Raw genomic sequence first — 22,130 nt, forward strand, 5'->3', positions numbered from 1 at the left:
GGGGCACCCCCTTCTCCATTGAAGCCTATGCGTTTTGGGCACCACTTTGACCTCTGCACCTGACCGGCCCTGAGCTGCTGGTGTGGTAACTTTGGGGTTGCCCTGAACCCCCAACTTTGAACCCTGTAGGTATTTTACTTACCTGCAAAACTAACCAAAACTTACCTCCTCCAGGAACTGTTGAAAATTGCACTGTGTCTAGTTTTAAAATAGCTTATTGCCATTTTTGCTAAAACTGTACATGATATTGTGTTGATTCAAAGTTCCTAAGATACCTGAGTGAAATACCTTTCATTTGAAGTACTACTTGTAAAACATGAACCTGTGGTTCTTAAAATAAACTAAGAAAATATATTTTCACAGGTGTTATGTGATGGGGTTGTGTGACTTGTGAGTCACTGTTTATTTTGAGGAGTTTTGGGGCCTTGGAATTTCCCTCGATTTCTTGGGAATTGGCCCCCTCTATATTGCCCCCGAAAACCTCCCCTCTGATATTGACCCTGGTAAGTAGGCCTTGTTTGTGAGGTTGTGGTTTCTGTGGGTTGACCTCGAAACCCTCCCCTAAAAGGTGTTTTTCGAAATGTGCCTCTGCTCTGCGGGGAGTAGAGTGCGCCCATGGCTTTGGCTGTATCGGTGTCTTTTTTGAGTTTCTCAATGGCAGTGTCTACCTCCGGCCCAAACAATTGCTGTTCATTAAATGGCATATTGAGCACAGCTTGTTGGATTTCCGGCTTGAACCCTGAAGTGCGCAGCCATGCGTGCCTTCGTATCGTGATTGCAGTGTTTATTGTCCTTGCAGCTGTATCTGCTGCATCCATGGAAGACCGTATCTGATTATTTGAGATACTTTGTCCCTCTTCTACCACCTGTTGCGCTCTTTTTTGGAACTCCTTGGGTAAGTGTTCGATGAAATGTTGCATTTTATCCCAATGAGCTCTGTCGTATCTTGCCAAAAGTGCTTGTGAATTGGCAATACGCCATTGATTTGCTGCTTTTGCTGCAACCCTTTTTCCCGCAGCATCAAATTTGCGGCTCTCTTTGTCTGGAGGTGGTGCGTCTCCTGAGGTATGAGAGTTGGCTCTCTTACGAGCTGCCCCGACAACTACTGAGTCTGGTGTTAGTTGTGTTGTAATATAGATTGGATCTGTTGGCGGTGGCTTGTACTTTTTCTCCACCCTTGGAGTTATGGCTCTGCCTTTAACTGGATCCAGAAATATTTGTTTTGAATGTCTTAGCATTCCTGGGAGCATGGGAAGGCTTTGGTACTGGCTATGGGTGGAGGATAGGGTGTTAAACAGAAAGTCATCCTCAATTGGTTCAGAATGTAAGGTGACGTTGTGAAATTCGGCTGCCCTTGCGACCACCTGTGTGTAGGATGTACTGTCCTCAGGTGGTGACGGTTTTGTGGGATAGGAGTCTGGGCTGTTGTCAGACACTGGAGCATCGTAAAGGTCCCATGCATCGGGATCATCCTGACTCATTGTAGTATGAGCTGGTGAGTGCATCAATGGAGGAGTTGTTGCTGGTGATGCATGTATTGATGGTGGTGGGGTTGTTTTCCTTGCCACTTTTGCCTGTGGTTGCTTGTCCTTTTGTTGAAAGGCAAGTTTCCTTTTTATTTTGATTGGGGGAAGAGTGGTTATCTTCCCTGTGTCCTCATGAATATGAAGCCTTCTTTGCGTGTAGTCAGGCTCTACAGCTTGAAGCTCCTCTCCAAATCTATGTAATTGGGAGGTTAATCCTTGTTCCTCTGTATAGGAACTAGTTTTCGGCTCCGAGGCTGGATGTTTCGGAACCGAAACCTTTTTGGAAGTCTTTTTAGGCTCCGAAGAAACCTTCTTTGTTTTCGGCGTGGTGTCTCGGTGCCGAAATTCTTCGGTGCCGCTGTCTGCTGTGTGGCGGTATCTCGACCGGAGTCGGATGACTTCGACACCAGCATGCCCTTTTTCGGTGCCTTGGATCGGTCACCTAGTTTTCGGGTTAAGCCATGGCCTGTTGGCGGTGGCGTCCCCTGGGCTTTTGTGGACTTCTCGTGAGTCTTGATTTTCGACGTCTTACTTACGGTTTGGGGTGTTTCTTCGGCGTCAAATTCTTCAGAATCCGACTCGTGGATGGAGAAAGCTTCTTCCTCCACGAAACGTTCTTGACCTGTCGGCGTGGACGCCATTTGTAGTCTCCTGGCTCTTCGGTCTCTCAGCGTCTTCCTCGACCGAAACGCTCGACAGGCTTCACAAGTATCCTCCTTGTGCTCGGGGACAAGCACAAGTTACAGACCAGATGCTGATCCGTATACGGATACTTGCTATGGCATTTTGGGCAGAAGCGGAATGGGGTCCGTTCCATCAGCCTTGAAGTCGCACGTGGCCGGGCCGACCAGGCCCCGACGGGGGATCGAAAAAACCCCAAAGGGCCACCGGAGCTCTTCAAAATTCGGTGTCGATTTGTTCTAACTAACCCGATACCGAACGCAAACAATACCGACGATTTTTTCCGAGATTCTAACTAACTTTCCGACCCGAAACACGGAGCGAAAAGGAACACATCCGAACCCGATGGCGGAAAAAAAACAATCTAAGAGGGAGTCGACGCCCATGCGCAATGGAGTCGAAATGGGAGGAGTCCCTCGGTCTCGTGACTCGAAAAGACTTCTTAGAAGAAAAACAACTTGTAACACTCCGAGCCTAACACCAGATGGCGGACTGTGCACAGCATGTGTATCTGCAGCTACACATGCCATCGAACATATATATATATTCACACAAAAAAAAAAAAAAAGGTTATAGGGACGTTATAGTTCAGAAACAGAACAAAAAAAAACTATAGAAATAAAAAAGAAAAAAAACAAAGGTTAGAGTTAGGCTCACATTTTAAACTAACAAAACCACAGAAATTCACCTGCTATAGTTAGAGTGATCTCAAGTAACTAACTTGTGCCGTAAGGTAACTATAACCTGTGCCTCGGCTATACAAAGTTTCTATACGTTTAAAATGTAAGCCTAATTATAACGTCCTTGTAACCTTTATGGTTTTTTTTCATGTTTTTAAAAAAAAATTAAGTAAAGCAATTTTCATTACTTTGTTTGACAGCTTTCACTTGCTGGAATCAGAGCGTTTGCTTTGACTTGGGGGAGCTGTCAAATCAAACAGCTATTGTAAGGAAATGCCTCCTTGGCATGGTTACCCCCTGACTTTTTGCCTTTGCTGATGCTATGTTTTGAATTGAAAGTGTGCTGAGGCCTGCTAACCAGGCCCCAGCACCAGTGTTCTTTCCCTAACCTGTACTTTTGAGTCCACAATTGGCACACCCTGGCATCCAGGTAAGTCCCTTGTAACTGGTACCCCTGGTACCAAGGGCCCTGATGCCAGGGAAGGTCTCTAAGGGCTGCAGCATGTCTTATGCCACCCTGGAGACCCCTCACTCAGCACCGACACACTGCTTGCCAGCTTGTGTGTGCTGGTGAGAACAAAATGAGTAAGTCGACATGGCACTCCCCTCAGGGTGCCATGCCAGCCTCTCACTGCCTATGCAAGTATAGATAAGTCACCCCTCTAGCAGGCCTTACAGCCCTAAGGCAGGGTGCACTATACCATAGGTGAGGGCACCAGTGCATGAGCACTGTGCCCCTACAGTGTCTAAACAAAACCTTAGACATTGTAAGTGTAGGGTAGCCATAAGAGTATATGGTCTGGGAGTCTGTCAAACACGAACTCCACAGCACCATAATGGCTACACTGAAAACTGGGAAGTTTGGTATCAAACTTCTCAGCACAATAAATGCACACTGATGCCAGTGTACATTTTATTGTAAAATACAACCCAGAGGGCACCTTAGAGGTGCCCCCTGAAACCTTAACCGACTATCTGTGTAGGCTGACTGGTTCCAGCAGCCTGCCACAACCGAGACATGTTGCTGGCCCCATGGGGAGAGTGCCTTTGTCACTCTGAGGCCAGTAACAAAGCCTGCACTGGGTGGAGATGCTAACACCTCCCCCAGGCAGGAGCTGTAACACCTGGCGGTGAGCCTCAAAGGCTCACCCCTTTGTTCCAACACTGCAGGACACTCCAGCTAGTGGAGTTGCCCGCCCCCTCCGGCCATGGCCCCCACTTTTGGCGGCAAGGCCGGAGGAAATAATGAGAATAACAAGGAGGAGTCACTGGCCAGTCAGGACAGCCCCTAAGGTGTCCTGAGCTGAAGTGACTCTGACTTTTAGAAATCCTCCATCATAGGATTAGGGATGTGACCCCCCTCCCCTTGGGAGGAGGCACAAAGAGGGTGTACCCACCCGCAGGGCTAGTAGCCATTGGCTACTAACCCCCCAAACCTAAACACGCCCTTAAATTTAGTATTTAAGGGCTTCCCTGAACCTAAGAATTTAGATTCCTGCAACTTACAAGAAGAAGAGGACTGCTGAGCTGAAAGACCCCTGCAGAGGAAGAAAAGAAGACACCAACTGCTTTGGCCCCAGACCTACCGGCCTGTCTCCTGCCTTCCAAAGAAACCTGCTCCAGCGATGCTTTCCCAAGGACCAGCGACCTCTGAATCCTCAGAGGACTGCCCTGCTTCAAGAAAGACCAAGAAACTCCCGAGGACAGCGGCACTGCTCCAAAAGAACTGCGACTTTGTTACAGAGGAGCAGATTTAAAGACCCCTGCAATCCCCGCAAGAAGCGTGAGACTTGCAACACTGCACCCGGCGACCCCGACTCGACTGGTGGAGAAACAACACCTCAGGGAGGACCCTCCGGCGACTCCGAGACTGTGAGTAACCAAAGTTGTCCCCCCTGAGCCCCCACAGCGACGCCTGCAGAGGGAATCCCGAGGCTCCCCCTGACCGCGACTGCCTGAACCTAAAGTCCCGATGGCTGGAAAAGACCCTGCACCCGCAGCCCCCAGCACCTGAAGGAACGGAACTTCTGTGCAGGAGTGACTCCCAGGAGGCCCTCTCCCTTGCCCAGGTGGTGGCTACCCCGAGGAGCCCCCCCCCTTGCCTGCCTGCACCGCTGAAGAGATCCCTTGGTCTCTCATTGAAAACCATTGAAAACCCGACGCGTGTTTGCACACTGCACCCGGCCGCCCCCGCGCTGCTGAGGGTGTACTTTTTGTGTTGACTTGTGTCCCCCTCGGTGCCCTACAAAACCCCCCTGGTCTGCCCTCCGAAGACGCGGGTACTTACCTGCTGGCAGACCGGAACCGGGGCACCCCCTTCTCTCCATTGAAGCCTATGTGTTTTGGGCACCTCTTTGACCTCTGCACCTGACCGGCCCTGAGCTGCTGGTGTGGTAACTTTGGGGTTGCTCTGAACCCCCAACGGTGGGCTACCTTGGACCCAAACCTGAGACTTGTAAGTGATTTACTTACCTGCTAAAACTAACAATAACTTACCTCCCCCAGGAACTGTGAAAATTGCACTGTGTCCACTTTTAAAACAGCTATTTGTGTTTTATGTGAAAAGTATATATGCTACTGTAATTATTCAAAGTTCCTAAAGTACTTACCTGCAATACCTTTCAAATGAGATATTACATGTAGAATTTGAATCTGTGGTTCTTAAAATAAACTAAGAAAATATATTTTTCTATAACAAAACCTATTGGCTGGATTTGTCTCTGAGTGTGTGTTCCTCATTTATTGCCTGTGTGTATGTACAACAAATGCTTAACACTACTCCTTTGATAAGCCTACTGCTCGACCACACTACCACAAAATAGAGCATTAGTATCTCTTTTTGCCACTATCTTACCTCTAAGGGGAACCCTTGGACTCTGCATACTATTCCTTACTTTGAAATAGTGCATACAGAGCCAACTTCCTACAGCTATGTCCTGGGGTTAGGCACCCTGCGACATAGCAGGAGCCAGCCTTTGGAGGTGGGGGTGCCAGGGTCATCACTGGCTCCTTGAGGGGAGCGCACAGCCCCCCTCCAACTTATACAGCCCAAGGGAGGTGGTGGTCCCCAGGGTCGGGGGTCCAAAATGGATAACCTGTCTTATTCAAATTTAGCCCTGGGTAGGTGGTGGTCCCCAGAGCTGCAGGGGGGCCAGGTCACCCAGGTATTCAAAATCACAATGCCCCTGGGACCTGGCCCACTCGGTGGCTTCACAAACACAGTAGTTTTTTGTTTTTTTTCACCTTTTCTGGAGATCGGCAGCGACTCCAGCCAATAAAGTCAAAATGCTTTTTTTTTGCACCAGAGCTAAGGGGTGAGGGTGTCCCTACCCTGGCCCCATTTCTTTTTTTGGTAATCTTTTTTTCTGGGACTCAGCTGAAGCAAAGTGTATGTTGTGTAGTTGACGTTGATGCGTCCTCTGACCTTCCATCCTTTGACAAACCAGGTTTTTACTGAGTTTTCTCTCCACTGAAGTCACACTCGAGGGCTCTGTGAGAGTCCACTTCATGGTGCGTGCCTGTGACAGTGAGTGTTTCAATGCCAAGGCTCCCTTACGTGCCAGAAAGTCAAATTTTGGCTTGATTTTAGTTTTCTAGAACATGAATCATAATTTCAATGACAAAATTAACCCCTCATGTTGTTCTTGTACTGCAGCTTTGATTCCAGTAAATGGTGTTCAATGTGCCATAGGTCTGTCAAATTCAGAACGCTAGTGCTCTAGTTGCTCATAATACTGTGGGAAGCTGCAATAGAATACTGGGGAATTAAATGATGGATTGGTGCTGCTGCTGTCGGAATTACATCTTACTAAATATCGGATTTCATTCTCACGTGGTTGAGGAAGATATAGTGAACTTATAGAAAATGTGCTCTCATTTTAGCTTCTGGAGCACCTTCCATAACCTCTATGAGAAACGTATGAGAAAAAACAGTGTTCTTTCAAACAGAGCATGAAATCCCTGCAGAGGGACAGCAATTTTCACAAAGTAAAATTGCCTTTAACATATGGATAATGTCACCTAGTTACAACAAACTACACAGTGGCAGCCACCCCTGTGAGATATATACACAGTATATCTCACTGAAAAAAGTTTAAAGTAATGTTATAGTTAGGTGAATAGGCCAATGATGATAGTAATGTTTTGAACTAAATACACCACAGAAACTCACCAGTTATAGTTAGCGCAGCTACCTATAACTTTCGGCTCCATCATGCATTGCTTATGACCTCACAGTAGGAGGCTGGCTCAGTTTATGGTGTAGACCTACGGTGTGACACCCTATACTGTGTCCAGGCAACTCTTAGTGATTGTGAAAAGGTGTCCAGATAGCAAAAGCTCTCTAGGGGTAGCTGAGGAGAGCAGCTGAAGCTTATCAGGAGGAAAGTAAACCACATGCAATACCACAGTAGTCAGGCAATAACGCATTCACAAGAAAGAACCACACAAGCGTTGCAAAAATAAATGATTCTTTATTACAGCACTAACTACTAGACTAGTACTGGTATATCTCCCTCTGGAGATATCTACACACAGTATATACACCAAATAACAAGCAGAAATAGGTTAAAATATATAGGGCACTATGGGGGGGTTGAGGGCGTACCCCATATACTAAGTAAGTGAAATGCGAAATAGTAAACCTAACCAAGGTAAGTGTGGTATTTAGCTAGGAGTTGGAGGTAGATGAAAACACCAGAGGTAAGTACGTTACGTGCCCCAGTGACCAGGTGCAGAGTGGTTACCTATCCAGATGTCCATAGACTAACACAGGAAAGTAGTGGTTGGAGTTTGTGTGTTTCAGGACCCTTCCCAGCAGACCCTGAGGAAACCAACAGACAAGGCGCAAACCATATACTAAGTAAGTGAAATGCAAAATAGTAAACCCAACCAAGGGAAGTGTAGTAAGTCAAGCGAAGGAGGTGGAGAATGCCAACAGGTGCGCGCACATCAGCAGCAAGTATACCAAATGTATGATCAGAACATAGTCAAGTAGGTGAACAAAATAGTGGTGGGTGCCAGGCTAGCCGAAACACCTGCCACCACAGGTGTCAGAGGGCCACACACTAAGGAGTGGTTGGTTGCCTATATAGCGAGAGAAGAGTGGCCAGGGCACACCCATATCGTAGATCCAGATAATGTTCAGGAATTGAGTAGATGTCCGGTCAGGAAAGATGGTGTGTAGGAATTTATTATAGATGCAAGTGAGTAGTCAGAGTCTCAATCACAAAGAATACGTTGTACAGTAAGTCCATGTATCCAGAACAGCCAGATGATAGTAAATGGTCAGAGTTACAATCAGATGACCACAAGGAACAAAAAGTCCGTACAGCAAAACAGCCAACACGTGTTTCGTCTTCAAGACTTTGTCAAGGCTTTGGATGGGTGTAATGTATACATAGATACGGTTGAAGCATTAAACAAACTGATGGTAGTATTGGATCTCTAGGTGCAGTCAATATGCGTTGCAGAGATCAGTGGTGGCCATGATAAGCCTCATGTGTTGAAGAAATAACCTGTGCCGGTCGCGTCAGGATTAGGCAGTTTATACACTGCCTAATCCCGACGCAACCGGCACGGGTTATTCTTTGTGATTGAGACTCTGACTACTCACTTGCATCTATAATAAATTCCTACATACCATCTTTCCTGACCGGACATCCACTCAATTCCTGAACATTATCTGATCTACGATACGGGTGTGCCCTGGCCACTCTTCTCAAGGTAAGTGTAGTATTTAGCTAGGAGTAGATGAAAACACCAGAGGTAAGTACGCCAGCGATCACGTGCGGAGTGGTTACCTACCCAGTCGTCCCGTAGACTAACACAGGAAAGTAGTGGTTGGAGTTCGTGTGTTTCAGAACCCTTCCCAGTGGACTCTGAGAAAACCAACATACAAGAGGAAATTTGGAGTGTCCCCACCCAAGGATACCCAGAAGACAGGAGTAGCTAGCTACACCAGGGGACCCGAATGCATAGGGTGAAGGGACGTTGGAAACCCTCACTGAAGTCAATGGAAGCCTCGGATTGTCCAGCTGCTGTCCCGACTCGTGGACAAGGCTAGTGGAATCCAGGGACATATTCCAGAGAGTGAGGACCTGAGAAGTCTAGCACCCTTGGAGGTGCCCGGGTGGAGCATGTGGCAATGCCCACCCTCTTGGAGGTGAATTTCCTGCAAGTCGATGGAGGAACAATTCCAGCTGCGGAATCCAGGAGCTGCAGAAGATCCCAGGAGTCGCCTACGAGCTGTCCTTTGATGGCCGCCGGATTGCAGGAAAATCAGTGGCCAGCGAGGCCACCAATAATCACTGGCAAATGCAAGCAGGAACTGTTGGAACTGTTGATGTATCTGCAAAGTTTTGAGGACCAGCAAGGTCCAGGAGACTCTACCTTTGAGGGGTATTCAGGGCTGGCTCAGCACACAGGAAGGTCAGCAGAAGTTACTGGAGCCCCCACAAGTTAACCACAGGCAATGGACACGAGAGTCACAAGGAGTCCTCAGCAGCACAACAAAGCAGAAGTCCCACATCGCAGGAGTTGTAGGACAGGGGCCCACAGTCTCCCAAGTATGTCAGAAGACAAGGAGGACCCAGAGGAGGCCACAGATCCACTACATGTGATGCAGAGCTTTTCGATGTCTGTGGAACAGCAGACCTCACTTGCAGGTTGATGTTGTCTTGAGATGCTTGTGGATGCAAGGGAGTGACTCCTTCACTGCAAGGGAGATTCCTTCATGCTTCCAGGTGTAAACAGAGTCCTTGTGACCCTGAAGGATGCACAGCCTTGTATGTTGCAGAATTCTTGCAGGATCCAGAGAAACAATGTTACAATGGGAGCCTTCTCATCAGAAGCAGGCTTGTTTCTGTTCCAAAGCAGATCAGCAGCGGGTCCAGAGGCCAGGAGCAAAAGAGGTCTTGAAAAGAGTTCCTTGTAGAGTCTTGCTCGTCGAATCTGAGGAACCACCCTTGGGGAGCCCTTAAGTAACCCAAAAAGGGAGTCGGTTACTCTCTGAAATGACCCACCTATCAGAGGGGGTAGGGACGTCATCTACCTTGCCTAACCAGTCAGATGCTTCCAGCGGCCTCCGCACATCTTATTCTCAAGATGTCAGAATCAAGTAGCCACCTGGTAGAGCTCTGCACTGGGCGGGAGGGGGGGGGGTTACTCCCCTGTCCTTTGAGCAGTTTCGCTCTGGAACTGGGGGCTCCTGAACTGGTGCAAACCGGATTATGCAAGGAGAGTACCAAATGTGGCCTTCAAAGCAGTCTGGTGTTGCTCAGAGGCCACCCCACCCTAGCCCCTATACACCTAATACACAGGGGGAGGTGGTCACACCTTTCCCTTGCAGGAAATCCTTTGTTCTGCCTTCTGCTGCTCAAGTCTGGCTCACCAGCAAGAGGGTAGAAAAGTGTCTGGTAGCGTGGGCTGGCAGCCAGGCCCTGTACGGCTGCACAGGCAGAACTGAGGGAACCTCTAAGGAACCCCCAGAGTACAGGGGGTCATGCAACCAGCACTGGAATCAGTGTAGTTGCATGATTCCAACATGTTTGATACTAAACATGCCTAGGTTCGGAGGAGCCATTATGTAGCTGGACCACTCATGTTGACCAGTGTCCACTACATACCTTAAGATGGCTTCCCCGCACTTACAAAGCCCAGGGAATGGGGCTTGTAAGGGTACCCTGCTAATGCAAGGGTACCCTCACACTTAGGGACATGCACCCTGCTTTTGGGCTGAAGGGGCCTACCAGAGGGGTTACTTATAGTGTCTAAGTGCAGTGACCAGGATGTAAGGTAAGCCTCATATCTTTGGTAAAATGGTGCATGCACCATTTCAAGCAAGCTGCAATGGCAGGCCTGCAGACACAGTTTACATGGGCTCCTATGGATGGCACAATACACGCGGCAGCCCATGGGAGACCCCTGGTGTACTAATGCCCGGTTGTGGGGTGTGAAGCTCACCAGCAACCACATTTTGAGGAGAGAGCACAGGCACAGGGTTCTTGGTTAGCAAGATCCCAGTGCACTACAGTCTAAACACACTGGCAAAAAGTAGGGCAATCATGCTAGAAAGATTGTACTTTTCTACACTCACATATTACACCACTCGTGACATGTTCTAGGCCATCATTTATGATATCACTGATGACATCTAAAATTACATTGATGATATCACTGATCACATCATCCAATGTGTTATTTTTACAGCTTACATAGTGGCAGGTAGCTACCATATTAAATTTCTACCTACTTTTGTACAGCCTGTGTGCAGCTAATGTGTAAGCGCTTACAAAACACGTGCTTCTAAACCATCGTAGTTGTTTTGGGGTATCGAACACGTTATAAATCTTTGCACTGAAAAGTAACTGTGCAGATAATAGTTGACGTCTTGTGTCCAGAATTTTTAAAACATGTTTTGGTTCTGCAGAAAAAGATTCCAACAGGGAAAGATACTATGTAGTACATACTAACATACATAAGCAGTCTTAAGTTTAGACAGAATCGTCTCAGCATGACAATTTCTACATAACATAGAAGACTGTGTGCACCAGGTACTAACCTTTGTACACGCGCATCTTTTGTCTCAGAAAATTGGCTACCTGTAAAGTTTACACCACAGTATGAAGGTTGCTAGGTAGTATAAACTTTAGCACCTTGGTCATAAATATAACGTGAGCCCTAGCCATGCACTGCTTATGACCTCACATGTTACATCACTCATGACATGCTCGTGACATTTTCTATGCTATCATAACATCTCACACAACATCATTAATTACATCACAGATGACATAATCAAAGCTTCTTTTGTACACATTACTCTATAAACTAGTATGCATTAGAGTCCTAAAAGTAAGTACAAAATAGCTCAAATTAATATGAAGTATCATTACTGCCATCAGGATGGAAACAGGTAGTCCTAGGTAAAATGACTATTACGCCGAAGTAATGTCACGTTACTCTGGTTATGTGGAGTTTCCAAAATTATGCTGTTCACAGAAAACATTTAGTGCAAGTGATTTGGAGCAATTGATTATTGTTTGGGGTTCTTGAGTATTTTACATTTATTTTTTGTTGTTGCAGGAAATGCATCCTCGTGTCCAAAAATGACACATTTCACACTAAAATAAGCATTAAATGCCGGTTTCGCATTTTGTGTTATGACACACAATTTGTTCAAAAATTTTATGTAATCAAGCAAATGCAAATTCTGCACACTACCAGTGATAGGTGAGAAGGAGATAGAACAGATAATTAGGGAAAAGAAGCCAAGTTGAGAATGTTAGAGGTGGAAGGTGTCTTTTTTTCCCTAATGACTAATGAGTGCATGCCTACGGAAAGTCAGATGTGGCAGTAGGGCCTTTTCACTCCTAAAGAATGTAACGACCTGCCACCAAACTTCTCCTCACTTTTTGAATTCCACAAGAAGCTGAAAACATGGCTTTGAGTCACCCTACTAGGTCCTAGGTATGGCTAAGCGCACAACTGCTCAGCATCAGGAATCCCTCCTGGGTGATCATGCGCTGTACAAATCTGCATAACATGGCAATGGCTGAAGGGATGTCTTGCCACAGCATGTCTGTTACCTCTAGTTGTTAATAAAAAACGAAATCTATATTTTTACAAAAATTAATCCAGCTAGTTCAATTTGCGGAGACCCTAAATTAAGCGACAAAACCTGCGCAAATATTGGTACTAATATTTTTGCTTTTAGTTCAAGTGGAGATGCTCAACTCATCCTAAACTGCTCTAAAATGAATGACGAGGGTAATTAGCCAATACAGACAAATCAATCAACTAATGAGCAACAGCAATAACCACTCCTGTAATCAGAAGAAGGATACTATGAATTAGAAGTACTAACCTCTGATTTGTGTAGGAACTGGAGTAGTTTCCTGTTATGATGCCAGAGGAATGTACATGATTAAAATCACTTCTGTAACAACGGCTTGCACAGGATACTGTTCTGGGCTGCAAAGACAACAACTGTGTTAAAATAGCCACTCAGTACTACATTCAGAATAGGGCAGTTCCTGTAAATTATACATACTACAGTATGTTCTCTCATGTCTACTGCCATGGATGGTATTAACAGGTTTTATGTTGCTGCGTTCCCTACCTATTGGAGGCGGCTCAGTTCGGTAGGCTAAAGCGTAAGCTCAGCTAGGCGGAACGTGCCACTCCTGAACGGGGTGGTCAAGTACACCTGCACTCATCCTTGCGTATGTTAGCTCAGAGCATTCAGGCTTTTCTCGGAGGCAATGTGTAAAGCAACAGTAAAGCACAGCACGTTACCACAAAACCCCGGCAGAACGAACCCAAAAAGAGGCTTCACACGGGTGTACATATAGAAAAGGTGTATTCAACACACACATGATTAAAGCAGTTTGATTACAATGTGATATCAGAGTAAGTGTCAATGAGCACACAATATTCAATAATCCAAGTACCACACAATAACAGGCTCCAATGCGTTAAACATTGATCACTGTATATTCATTTGAGGAAACTACTCATTCCATACCTGTACCCCCATAAGGTGCCCACCCGCCATCAGCACTAGACCCACGTTCATGGTACCCACAATCAATATAACATGTGTAATCCAGGTCACAATGTAAATCACAGTAAGCCACACACTCACCTAGAACTACGGCCTCAGCCGCGTTAGTAAACTATAATGTCAACCTTATGAACTCCCAGGCAGAGCCTGAGTAGCCAGCAAAACCACAGTGCTGCCCCAGCACTCACCCGTTCTCACTTAGACTCGCACCCTCACATCCACCTCGTGCCTAGGCATGGGCTCCAGCTATGTTAGCCCCAACCCCACCCCCGGCCACCCAACCCACCACTCCCCCTTTACCCTATGTTTGGTAGGATAGGGGGGGCTCGCTTCCCTGCTGCCAGACAAGGAGATGTCCTAAGGACTGGCACAGGGAAACCGCATAGTCTGGGAGGAAATAACGACAGCCACAGAGAGCCACGTCAACTCGGTACTACATTTTGTGATGTTGCTCTGTGCACTCTAAGTGGCAGGGGTATGCCCAGATGTGGGTCCCTTGCTCGCTGCACCACTGGATTCAAGCTAGCCTGACTGATGAAGGGTGATACCCTGAAACCGGTCCTAGGATGCATGTTTCCTGGCCAGGGAGGATCTGGCCTGGAAGTTTGGGCAGGACTGTTCCCATGAGGACAGGGTCAAGACTGATTTGCATATGGCTGGGTCCAAACTGGTGTGACGTGGCGAGCAAAATAATGATTGATTAAACCCAGATCTGTGACCGGGGGTGAGTGTTTGAAAAATTTCAACACTCCGTCCATCATTTTATTTTGTTATGCTACATTCAGAATAGGACAGTAAATTATACATACAAAAAAAAAATCGACTAAGTTTTCACTGGTTTACTCCCTTCACTGGTGTTGGAGGACTTGCCTCTCCAGTCACCTGATGCAACTTTCAGGGATTTATAAACAAGCCCCACTATGTTTCATACTCTTAAATACACATTTCCGTTCTCTGTAGTTCATAAATTTCTTCCTCATAGTCAAAGTTAATTTCCATAACGTTTCTTCAAAGTAACTGAATATTTTCTTATGTAACTCCACAACATCAAAAATGAATTCAATTGAACATCAAATTTCACTCCATTAACTCAATTACCAAACCAAAATGCATTTTGGGTCCTGACCCTTTTTCAGGGGAATCTGCAAATGAATTGAAAAAATTCTCTGTAATGTTAAATGCCTCTGATTGGAACAACTAAACACAGTTCCCCAAAAAAGGTTAATCTGTGTGAAACATGCGGCTCCTGTTAAATGTGAGTGAAAAAGCGATAGAACCAACAAAAGAAAAAAAAAAAAAAAGGACTAAAACAAACTGGGATTCCTGTACCTGTAGACTACATACATCATGTGTACCCAGGACTACACTTGCTGCTGAAAAACCTACTTTAAAAAGTGGAAGGAAACAGTGGTTGCATGAGGGCAACATGGCTAAAAAAACAAGGACAGGCCACGTATACATAACACAACCAGTTGCATCTCCTGGCAAGTTTAGGATCGTGGTAACCAGTTAAGGGGGAAGAGTCATCTAACCTTTAGAATCGCCTAATGGAGTAGGTGGGCTTTTATTGCAGACTTGAAAGGTGGGAAAGAGGCAACTATGCAGGACTCATGAAGGTGAGATGTACACAGTCGAAAGCTATCAAGGTTAAAGGATGGGAATCAGAATTGTTAATTATATCAAAATTGAGACCACATACTGTGGTAGACTATATTATTTTGGTAATGGCAAGTTTTGCTTGTTATGTGATGACATATTAGGCCCTTAGATCAACAAACAAGAGGGAAGCCAGTTGCAAATCATGGGTATATTCAGCATTTGGTCACTCACTGCTATAGTGAAGATCAAAATTAATGTATTATAGGTTGAAACAGAGTATAGATTTCAAGAGAATTGGGTGGGAAGATGCAAGGAAGTCAGGCACAAGCACATCACAGGCCAAGATTTTTTGGAGCAGTGGATGAATTTGAATATTTGGATATCCTTTTTAGGTAGAAGGGGCTTTCCTCCAGCAAGGGGATAAAGTGTAGCAATAGTGACCAATTGTGGTCAAGTAACAATATCTTTGAATGTGAATCTTGGCGAAGGACTTGTCAATCCTATGAGAGCTATGGAAGGCAATTGAAAGAAGGGGGGACTGATATTTGCTGAGTTGAGAGGGCCATCTATATGGTAAGTCTGTGCCTTTAGCACATCATATTCTTCTTAAGAAAACTTTTTAAACTCCATCAATCAACACCACTGAATCTGTTTGAACCAGAGATAAGAGCGCAAACTGTGATGCACAAGTCATTTGTTAAAACTGTCCTCACAAGGACAAGGCGATGGGGTAAATAAGGAGGAAAGTGTATCAAGAAACCATTGCTGATCTCCTGAGTACGGACCGAAACAATGGATGAAACCAGTTTTGGCTGACGTTAGATGTTTAGAAGGGTGGTCTGCTCTAAGAGTATGCAAAAGCACATTTTTATATTCAATGCAGTATTGCAATGTATATATTATAAGCTTGAGACAAAAGAACGCTTATAAACTTTAATTAGGCTCTGATTAGACTAGATGGATGATACTGGCAAGTGAATTAGAGTAGGACTTTTGAGACCTGATTTAAATGGGTGATTAGTTAGGTCTGCATGATCCTTGAATGTGAATTGTGGAGGTCAACGCCTAGAATGCACTTTATAATGTGTGAAATATAGTTGTTTTTTTTTATTTAAGTTCAGCGTTTTGCATTGATGGACTATTACTTTCTGTACTGGGGTAGGTACATTGATGACATCTTAGTTTTTTGGTCAGGCGATGCACCTTCTCTAACACTTCTCACAGAACATCTAAACAACAATACTTTCAATATCAAGTTTACTCATGAGGCCAGTCAATCTTCCATCAGTTTTTTGGATCTTACCATATACATTAAGCATGGTAAAATCTGTACCAAACTGTTCAGAAAACCTACAGCATGCAATGCTGTTTTGCACGCCACCAGCTCACATACTAAGCCCCAAATCAATGCCATTCCATATGGGGAAAGCACTAGGATCTGTCGCAATTGTAGTGAGGATCAGGTGTTCCGAGAAGAATTGCACAACATGGAACTACGTTTCAGGCATAGAGGCTATCACCCACAGACTCTCAACAAAGCCTGCAATATGATCATGAAAACCAAACGCCCGAACCTACTTACCAACTCTAAGAAGGAGAGTTCACACAAACATATCTCTCTTGTGATAAAGCATAGTGCACTGAGCTCCCAAGTCTTTAAAACTGTACGCAAACATTGGTCATTACTACTAACAGACGATACACAAAAAAATGGTCTTACTGAAAATCCCAGCATCATTTACAAGAGGGTCACCACCCTAAGGGACCAGCTATGTCATAGCTTCATGCCACCTGAAAGTAGGGATACCTGGTTGCCTAAACCTCCACCAGGCACATACAGATGTGGCCATTGTAACATTTGTAGGTACATTAAAGACAAGACAGTGAGTTTCCAGTGCAACACTCAGGTTACACACAAACTCAAACACTTTATTAATTGCAACACAAGTTTTGTGGTGTATTGCATTGTCTGTACGTGTGGGCTTATTTATGTTGGAAGCACCATTTGACCGTTAAAAGAGAGAATACAAGAACACCTGAGAGCTATTCGGTCATCAAACAACTATCCTTTTGCGACTCACTACAATGAGGCACATGGACACAGAGAAGTCTTGGACATTTATATCCATGAGATTGATTCGGAACAGGACGCCTCGAGGAGGCAACCGGACTTTGGCCCTAAGACGCCTTGAAAGCAGGTGGATTATTAAACTACGAGCGGTAGAACAGGGCCTTAACATCCACAAGGACCTTCATGTATTTCTCTAACATTTGATTTTTTTTAAACTTCCTTTTTCACTACACCCTCATTACGTGATCATTGGGCCTATTTCCTTTAGTTGCATCACCATGTATAATTTGGGATGTAGTATCTCGCCTTTTTTCGAAGGGGGAAAAAAAATATATATATATTTTTTGTGTTAGGATTTTGTGCCTTTGGAACTATTTTTTTGTCTTCCCTCTCTCTCCTGTGTATACTACATAAGTGTGTATGTAAAGTACCCTGCATTAGTGTTGCACAATATTATGTCCCATTTGAAAGTTTATATGCCTCTTTCTATTATATTTGACTGTTCTTCATGTCCCATATATCGTGCTTCTTGTCCTAGTAATCTTACTTCTATATGTATGTAATTACTTTCTATAAAGTGCCCTTTTTGCCCTTTTTTAAAATTCTGGTAAAGGGATCTTTCTAACGTCACTCTCTATCTATTGGCACACTTCCACATTGGGGATTAGTCAACTCCCACCCGGTGTTCTGCACGCTATTTTCTAAAAACTTTGTGTTTTTATGTCTACAACAACGCCTTGGCACACCTTTCACTACATCCAAAATGGCACCCGTTGAGTGCCATTAATGACGAGTGGAGTTTGCTCGTTTTCCGTTTTTGACTTTAGTCCTTCTTCTATTTTATTTGTGAGTGCGCGTATTTAGACGCCGACACTGACTGGGGCGTGTCTCTCATAACACGGCAGCTTTATGATGCGCTGCTCATGATCATACACGCTGTTTTTCCTTACTCTCGGAATTCGGGAGAGTGCAGGTAAGGGGGAATGCTTACTGCCGTTCTCTTTCATTTTCCATACAGCGGTCTATTTTTGGATAACGGGAAACGCTTAATGGGAGGGCTTCTCTATTTTCGACTATCTTCTAGTATGTTTACACGTACGGAGTTATAGACTCCGACGACCTGGACTTGTACACATTCTGGCGACTACTCAGTCTAGTTAAACAGCTGTTTTAAGGAGTTAGGTATTTTGGTATTACTTTGGATACCGCCCATATGGCTCTCTCACTCGCGCTTTACAGGCTTTTATGACATGTACTTTGCCTGCCTGCCTCACATTTAGGTCACCATTCTGCGTACTTTTGCTTTTCAGCCCATTTCTGTTATTGAATGACTAACTCCTGCCTATTTAGGGCTCACTTTTTCTACTTTTAATAAAGTTATCACAAATTACTCCTTATATATCCAATTGGCCCTCCATAATTACTGGTCGCTTCTTATATGGTTTATTCTTTTTCTATAATTACAGGCTGGGTCTATTTAGGCCTTTTGCAAGTGTTATCCCATACTACGGATACACTCAACGTTTACAGTCCTTTCTGTCTTGGAAGATTACCTTTTCCCTATACTACAAGGGACGGCCATATACTCTGCTGGATTACTCTTCTTTTTTGGTAGGAAAACATTTGCCTTCCCTCTCCCCGTTTCTCTTTTATACACCTCTTAGTTAGGACTTCACAATTATAGTCCACATTTCTTTGGGCCTCTCTGAGTTATAGAACCGCATTTGATGTTTATTTCAGAAGGACTCTAAGAACTGGCTTTTTTCACTTTAGTCCTAGAGGTGAAATTTTCCATGGGCACCGGTTGTCCCACTCTTGTATATAGCATGCGCGCAGTACCATCATTTCTACTCTTGTGTCTGGTAATCACACTCCTTACTGCACCTAATATTCACGTGGTGGCTCTTTACATCTTCACTCACTAATGTAAATATTTTTCTCTCACCTCCTTCCTATATCCACCGGTCTTGTCTGCGTGGCATGTTTTGTGCTCAACTTTTCAACAATGGGAGTATCTCTATTCAGATTATCCATGCACGCCTAAGGGCTATGCATCCTATGCAAAATCTCTTTGCTGTAACTTCAATTTCAATCTGATATATCACTGTTTATTGTACCTACCGGATGGTATTATTACTTTTAAGAGATCCCATTTGTTTTTGTTTCCAGCCTTGAAAAAGTCCGTGTGGACGAAACACGTGTTGGCTGTTTCTGAACTCTGATATGCCTTTTCTAACATGTGGACATGACTATCTTTGAGCACTAATTGAATTTTTCCAACACAAGGGATTAAAGTATTTCCTGCAACTTTACTCATTTCGGACTTATTATTTTGGAGTGCCCTGGTTGCTCTTTTGTCTTGCATTTTGTACACTATTACTTTTTGTGTTAAGGATGTTTTGATCCATAAATAAATGATTATGATGATCCCATTTCGGTAAGTATATTCAAGAAAACTGGAAAATGGGGCGAATACGCTCTCCCCAATCCCTAGTTGTCATTCTCTTATGATGGATCACTTGGAGTAGGACACTGATGGTAGGTAGAAGGCTACTTACTCGTATTTCTAATAAGATCTTTTTTTTTTTTTTTTTTTTACTACAACTGGGTTGCTCATGTCATTCCTTTAAATCTTCCCTAAAGGGAGGGTGGAGTTAGACTGTACATGTAATGGTTGCTTTTCCTTTCAGCCCAGGCAATAGTTCTCATTTGCACTGCTCAAACACCCCAGGCAGGGAGATCCTGGAAGCTAAGTGCCACAGAGAAGACTGCTTCCTCCAGTGGATTTATAGAGTGAGTTTTTTACCGGGTGGGGTCGCTCCCCTTGGGGGGGGGGGGGGGCAATATATTTATCACTATTTCTGCTCCCCATTACCTTGGGGGGGGGGCCTGAGAAATTGCTTTAAAAAAAAAAAAAAAAGAGGCATTAGGGGAAAGGAAAGGGTTTTCCATTCCCTTGATGTCTCTTTCCTGCTGCCCACCAAGAGGGAAGGAAAGAGGGAAAGAAAGTGTGAGTGTTTTACAGAGTGGGGTCGCTCCCCTTGGGGGGCCAATATATTTATCACTATTTCTGCTCCCCTGGGGGGTAGATCAGCCTTTTATTTGCAGGCTGAGCTGACCCCCAGGGGGGGCAGAAGCCACTAGAAACCAGGGATTGTTTTTGCTCCTCAAGGAGCAAAAAGCACTATTGGGCAGATCGGCCTATTGCTTTTTAGGCTAATCTGCCCCCAAGGGGGGGCAGAATCCACTTAGGGCCAGGGATCGTGTGAGTGAAGGGCCAAAGCCATAAAGACGCCATGTATTTTTTTTTTTCCTTTCCTTTGGTTTTTTTTTGTGTGTGTGTGTGTGTGTGTTCGGGGGGAGGGAGACAAAGCACTGTTGGGTGGTTCTGCCCCACTTTGGGGCAGATCAGTGTATTTTATGTTAAGCCCATTTGCCCCCAAAGGGGGCAGAATTCACTTATCGGGGGTGGGGGGGCTGTGTGTATGTATGTGTCCGCGCTTTGTGCGGGGGTGGCCCCCTTGGGCAAGGATTGCCCCCCTCCAAAGGGGGCAATATACTCTATGCCATTTCAGCCCCCCTTGGGGGCAGAAGCCAATAAAGACGGCAGGAATTTTTTCTTCTTTCCTTTGTGAAGAGAACACTAGACACCAGGGAAAATATACAAATGTTTGGTGGCGGGGTGTTTGTCAACTGGTGAAGTATTTGCATTTGTGATGCAACAGTTTAGTTCTCCTTTTTGTTCTAGTTCAAAGCTTTTGCTTCCTTTGCTATGGCTTGTTGTGGTTTTGGCAGTGGTTGTCCTGCGGTTTGCGTAGATGCATGTTTTAGGTAAGTAAATAAATTTACTCCAAAGGAGTATTGTTGCCATGCATGAATGACATGTTTGTAGGTGGTGTAATAAATGCAGGATTGTGTCTGAAATTGTCCTTAGATTTATGCACAATATTTGTGTTGTCTTATGTCTAATTTGCTTTTCTTTTTAGTGGGTATCATTGGCGATTGCTGTGGTTGTGCAGAGTAGATGCTGGGGAGTCGAGCTATTTCAGGCAAGTGAGTGGTATAGTTTTTGAGTTTATAACTCTTAGTGATAAAGCTACACTTTGCTTATTACTTATCTTACACAGTGCTGGTAATTGGTGGTGCATTTGTCCAGTTACTTTTTGTAGGAAGGATCATGGCTAGCCGTAGGATGACCGCTCAGCAGGTTGTTGGTGTGCTTTTTGAGTCGTCTTCTGACCATGATTATGAGACTGACTCTGCATCTGAGGCAGAGGAGGAAGTGCAAGATTCTGGAAGTGAACTCTGTCAGAGAGGGATCATCTGATGATGAAGCTCCTCTCAGTGCTGATGAACTGCCTGTTTTAGAGGAGGACACTGATGTGCCAATGGTGCAGCAGCCAGTGGCTTAAAGGCTTCCCATTGGAAGACCTAACACGTGGGTTGCACCAAACATGAAGAAGCCACAGTTGCCTGCCTTTACTGGTTCCCAGGGTGCACAGTAAATACGGAAAACTTTTTGCCTGAAGAGTTGAAAAGGTTCTTGGGTTTAACTTTTTTGATTGGGCTGATAAGGAAGCTATCACTGTCTTCTTATTGGTCTACTAGTCCCTTGATGGCAACTGCTATATTTCCTGCCATCATGAGTCGTAACTGGTATGAGCTGCTTCTTCGGATGTTGCATTTTGTAGATAATGCTTTGGCCTTGCCATGAGATCACCCTGATTCTGACCATCTTGTTAAGATTAGACCTGTCCTTGATCATTTTGTAGATCGGTTTTCAGAGATTTATGTTCCAGGCAAAGAAATATCTGTAGATGAGTCTTTGGTCCTGTTCAAGGGTCGTTTGGTTTTTTTTGGCAGTACATTCCTAGCAAGAGGGCACGGTATGAATTAAATTGTATATGCTGTCTGAAAGTAGTACAGGATATGTTTATAATTTTTGGGTCTACATTGGTAGGGATTCCAGTATTGACTCCCCCTGGTTGTCCACCCACTTTTGGAGTTAG

General features: G+C 44.8%; 1 protein-coding gene across 2 annotated transcripts in view; it reads right to left on the reverse strand.

The window, feature by feature from the left end:
- The window catches only part of SCAF11 (SR-related CTD associated factor 11), an 828,633-nt gene that overhangs the window by 422,301 nt on the left and 384,202 nt on the right, over window positions 1-22,130 (reverse strand). For both annotated transcript variants that reach the window (XM_069229083.1, XM_069229082.1), the window contains exon 8: window positions 12,753-12,859. In XM_069229083.1, coding sequence (XP_069085184.1) covers window positions 12,753-12,859 — 107 coding nt within the window. The remainder of the gene's footprint in view (window positions 1-12,752; window positions 12,860-22,130) is intronic.

The sequence above is a fragment of the Pleurodeles waltl genome, chromosome 4_1 (genome assembly GCF_031143425.1).
Source record: "Pleurodeles waltl isolate 20211129_DDA chromosome 4_1, aPleWal1.hap1.20221129, whole genome shotgun sequence".
Classification (NCBI taxonomy): domain Eukaryota; kingdom Metazoa; phylum Chordata; class Amphibia; order Caudata; family Salamandridae; genus Pleurodeles; species Pleurodeles waltl.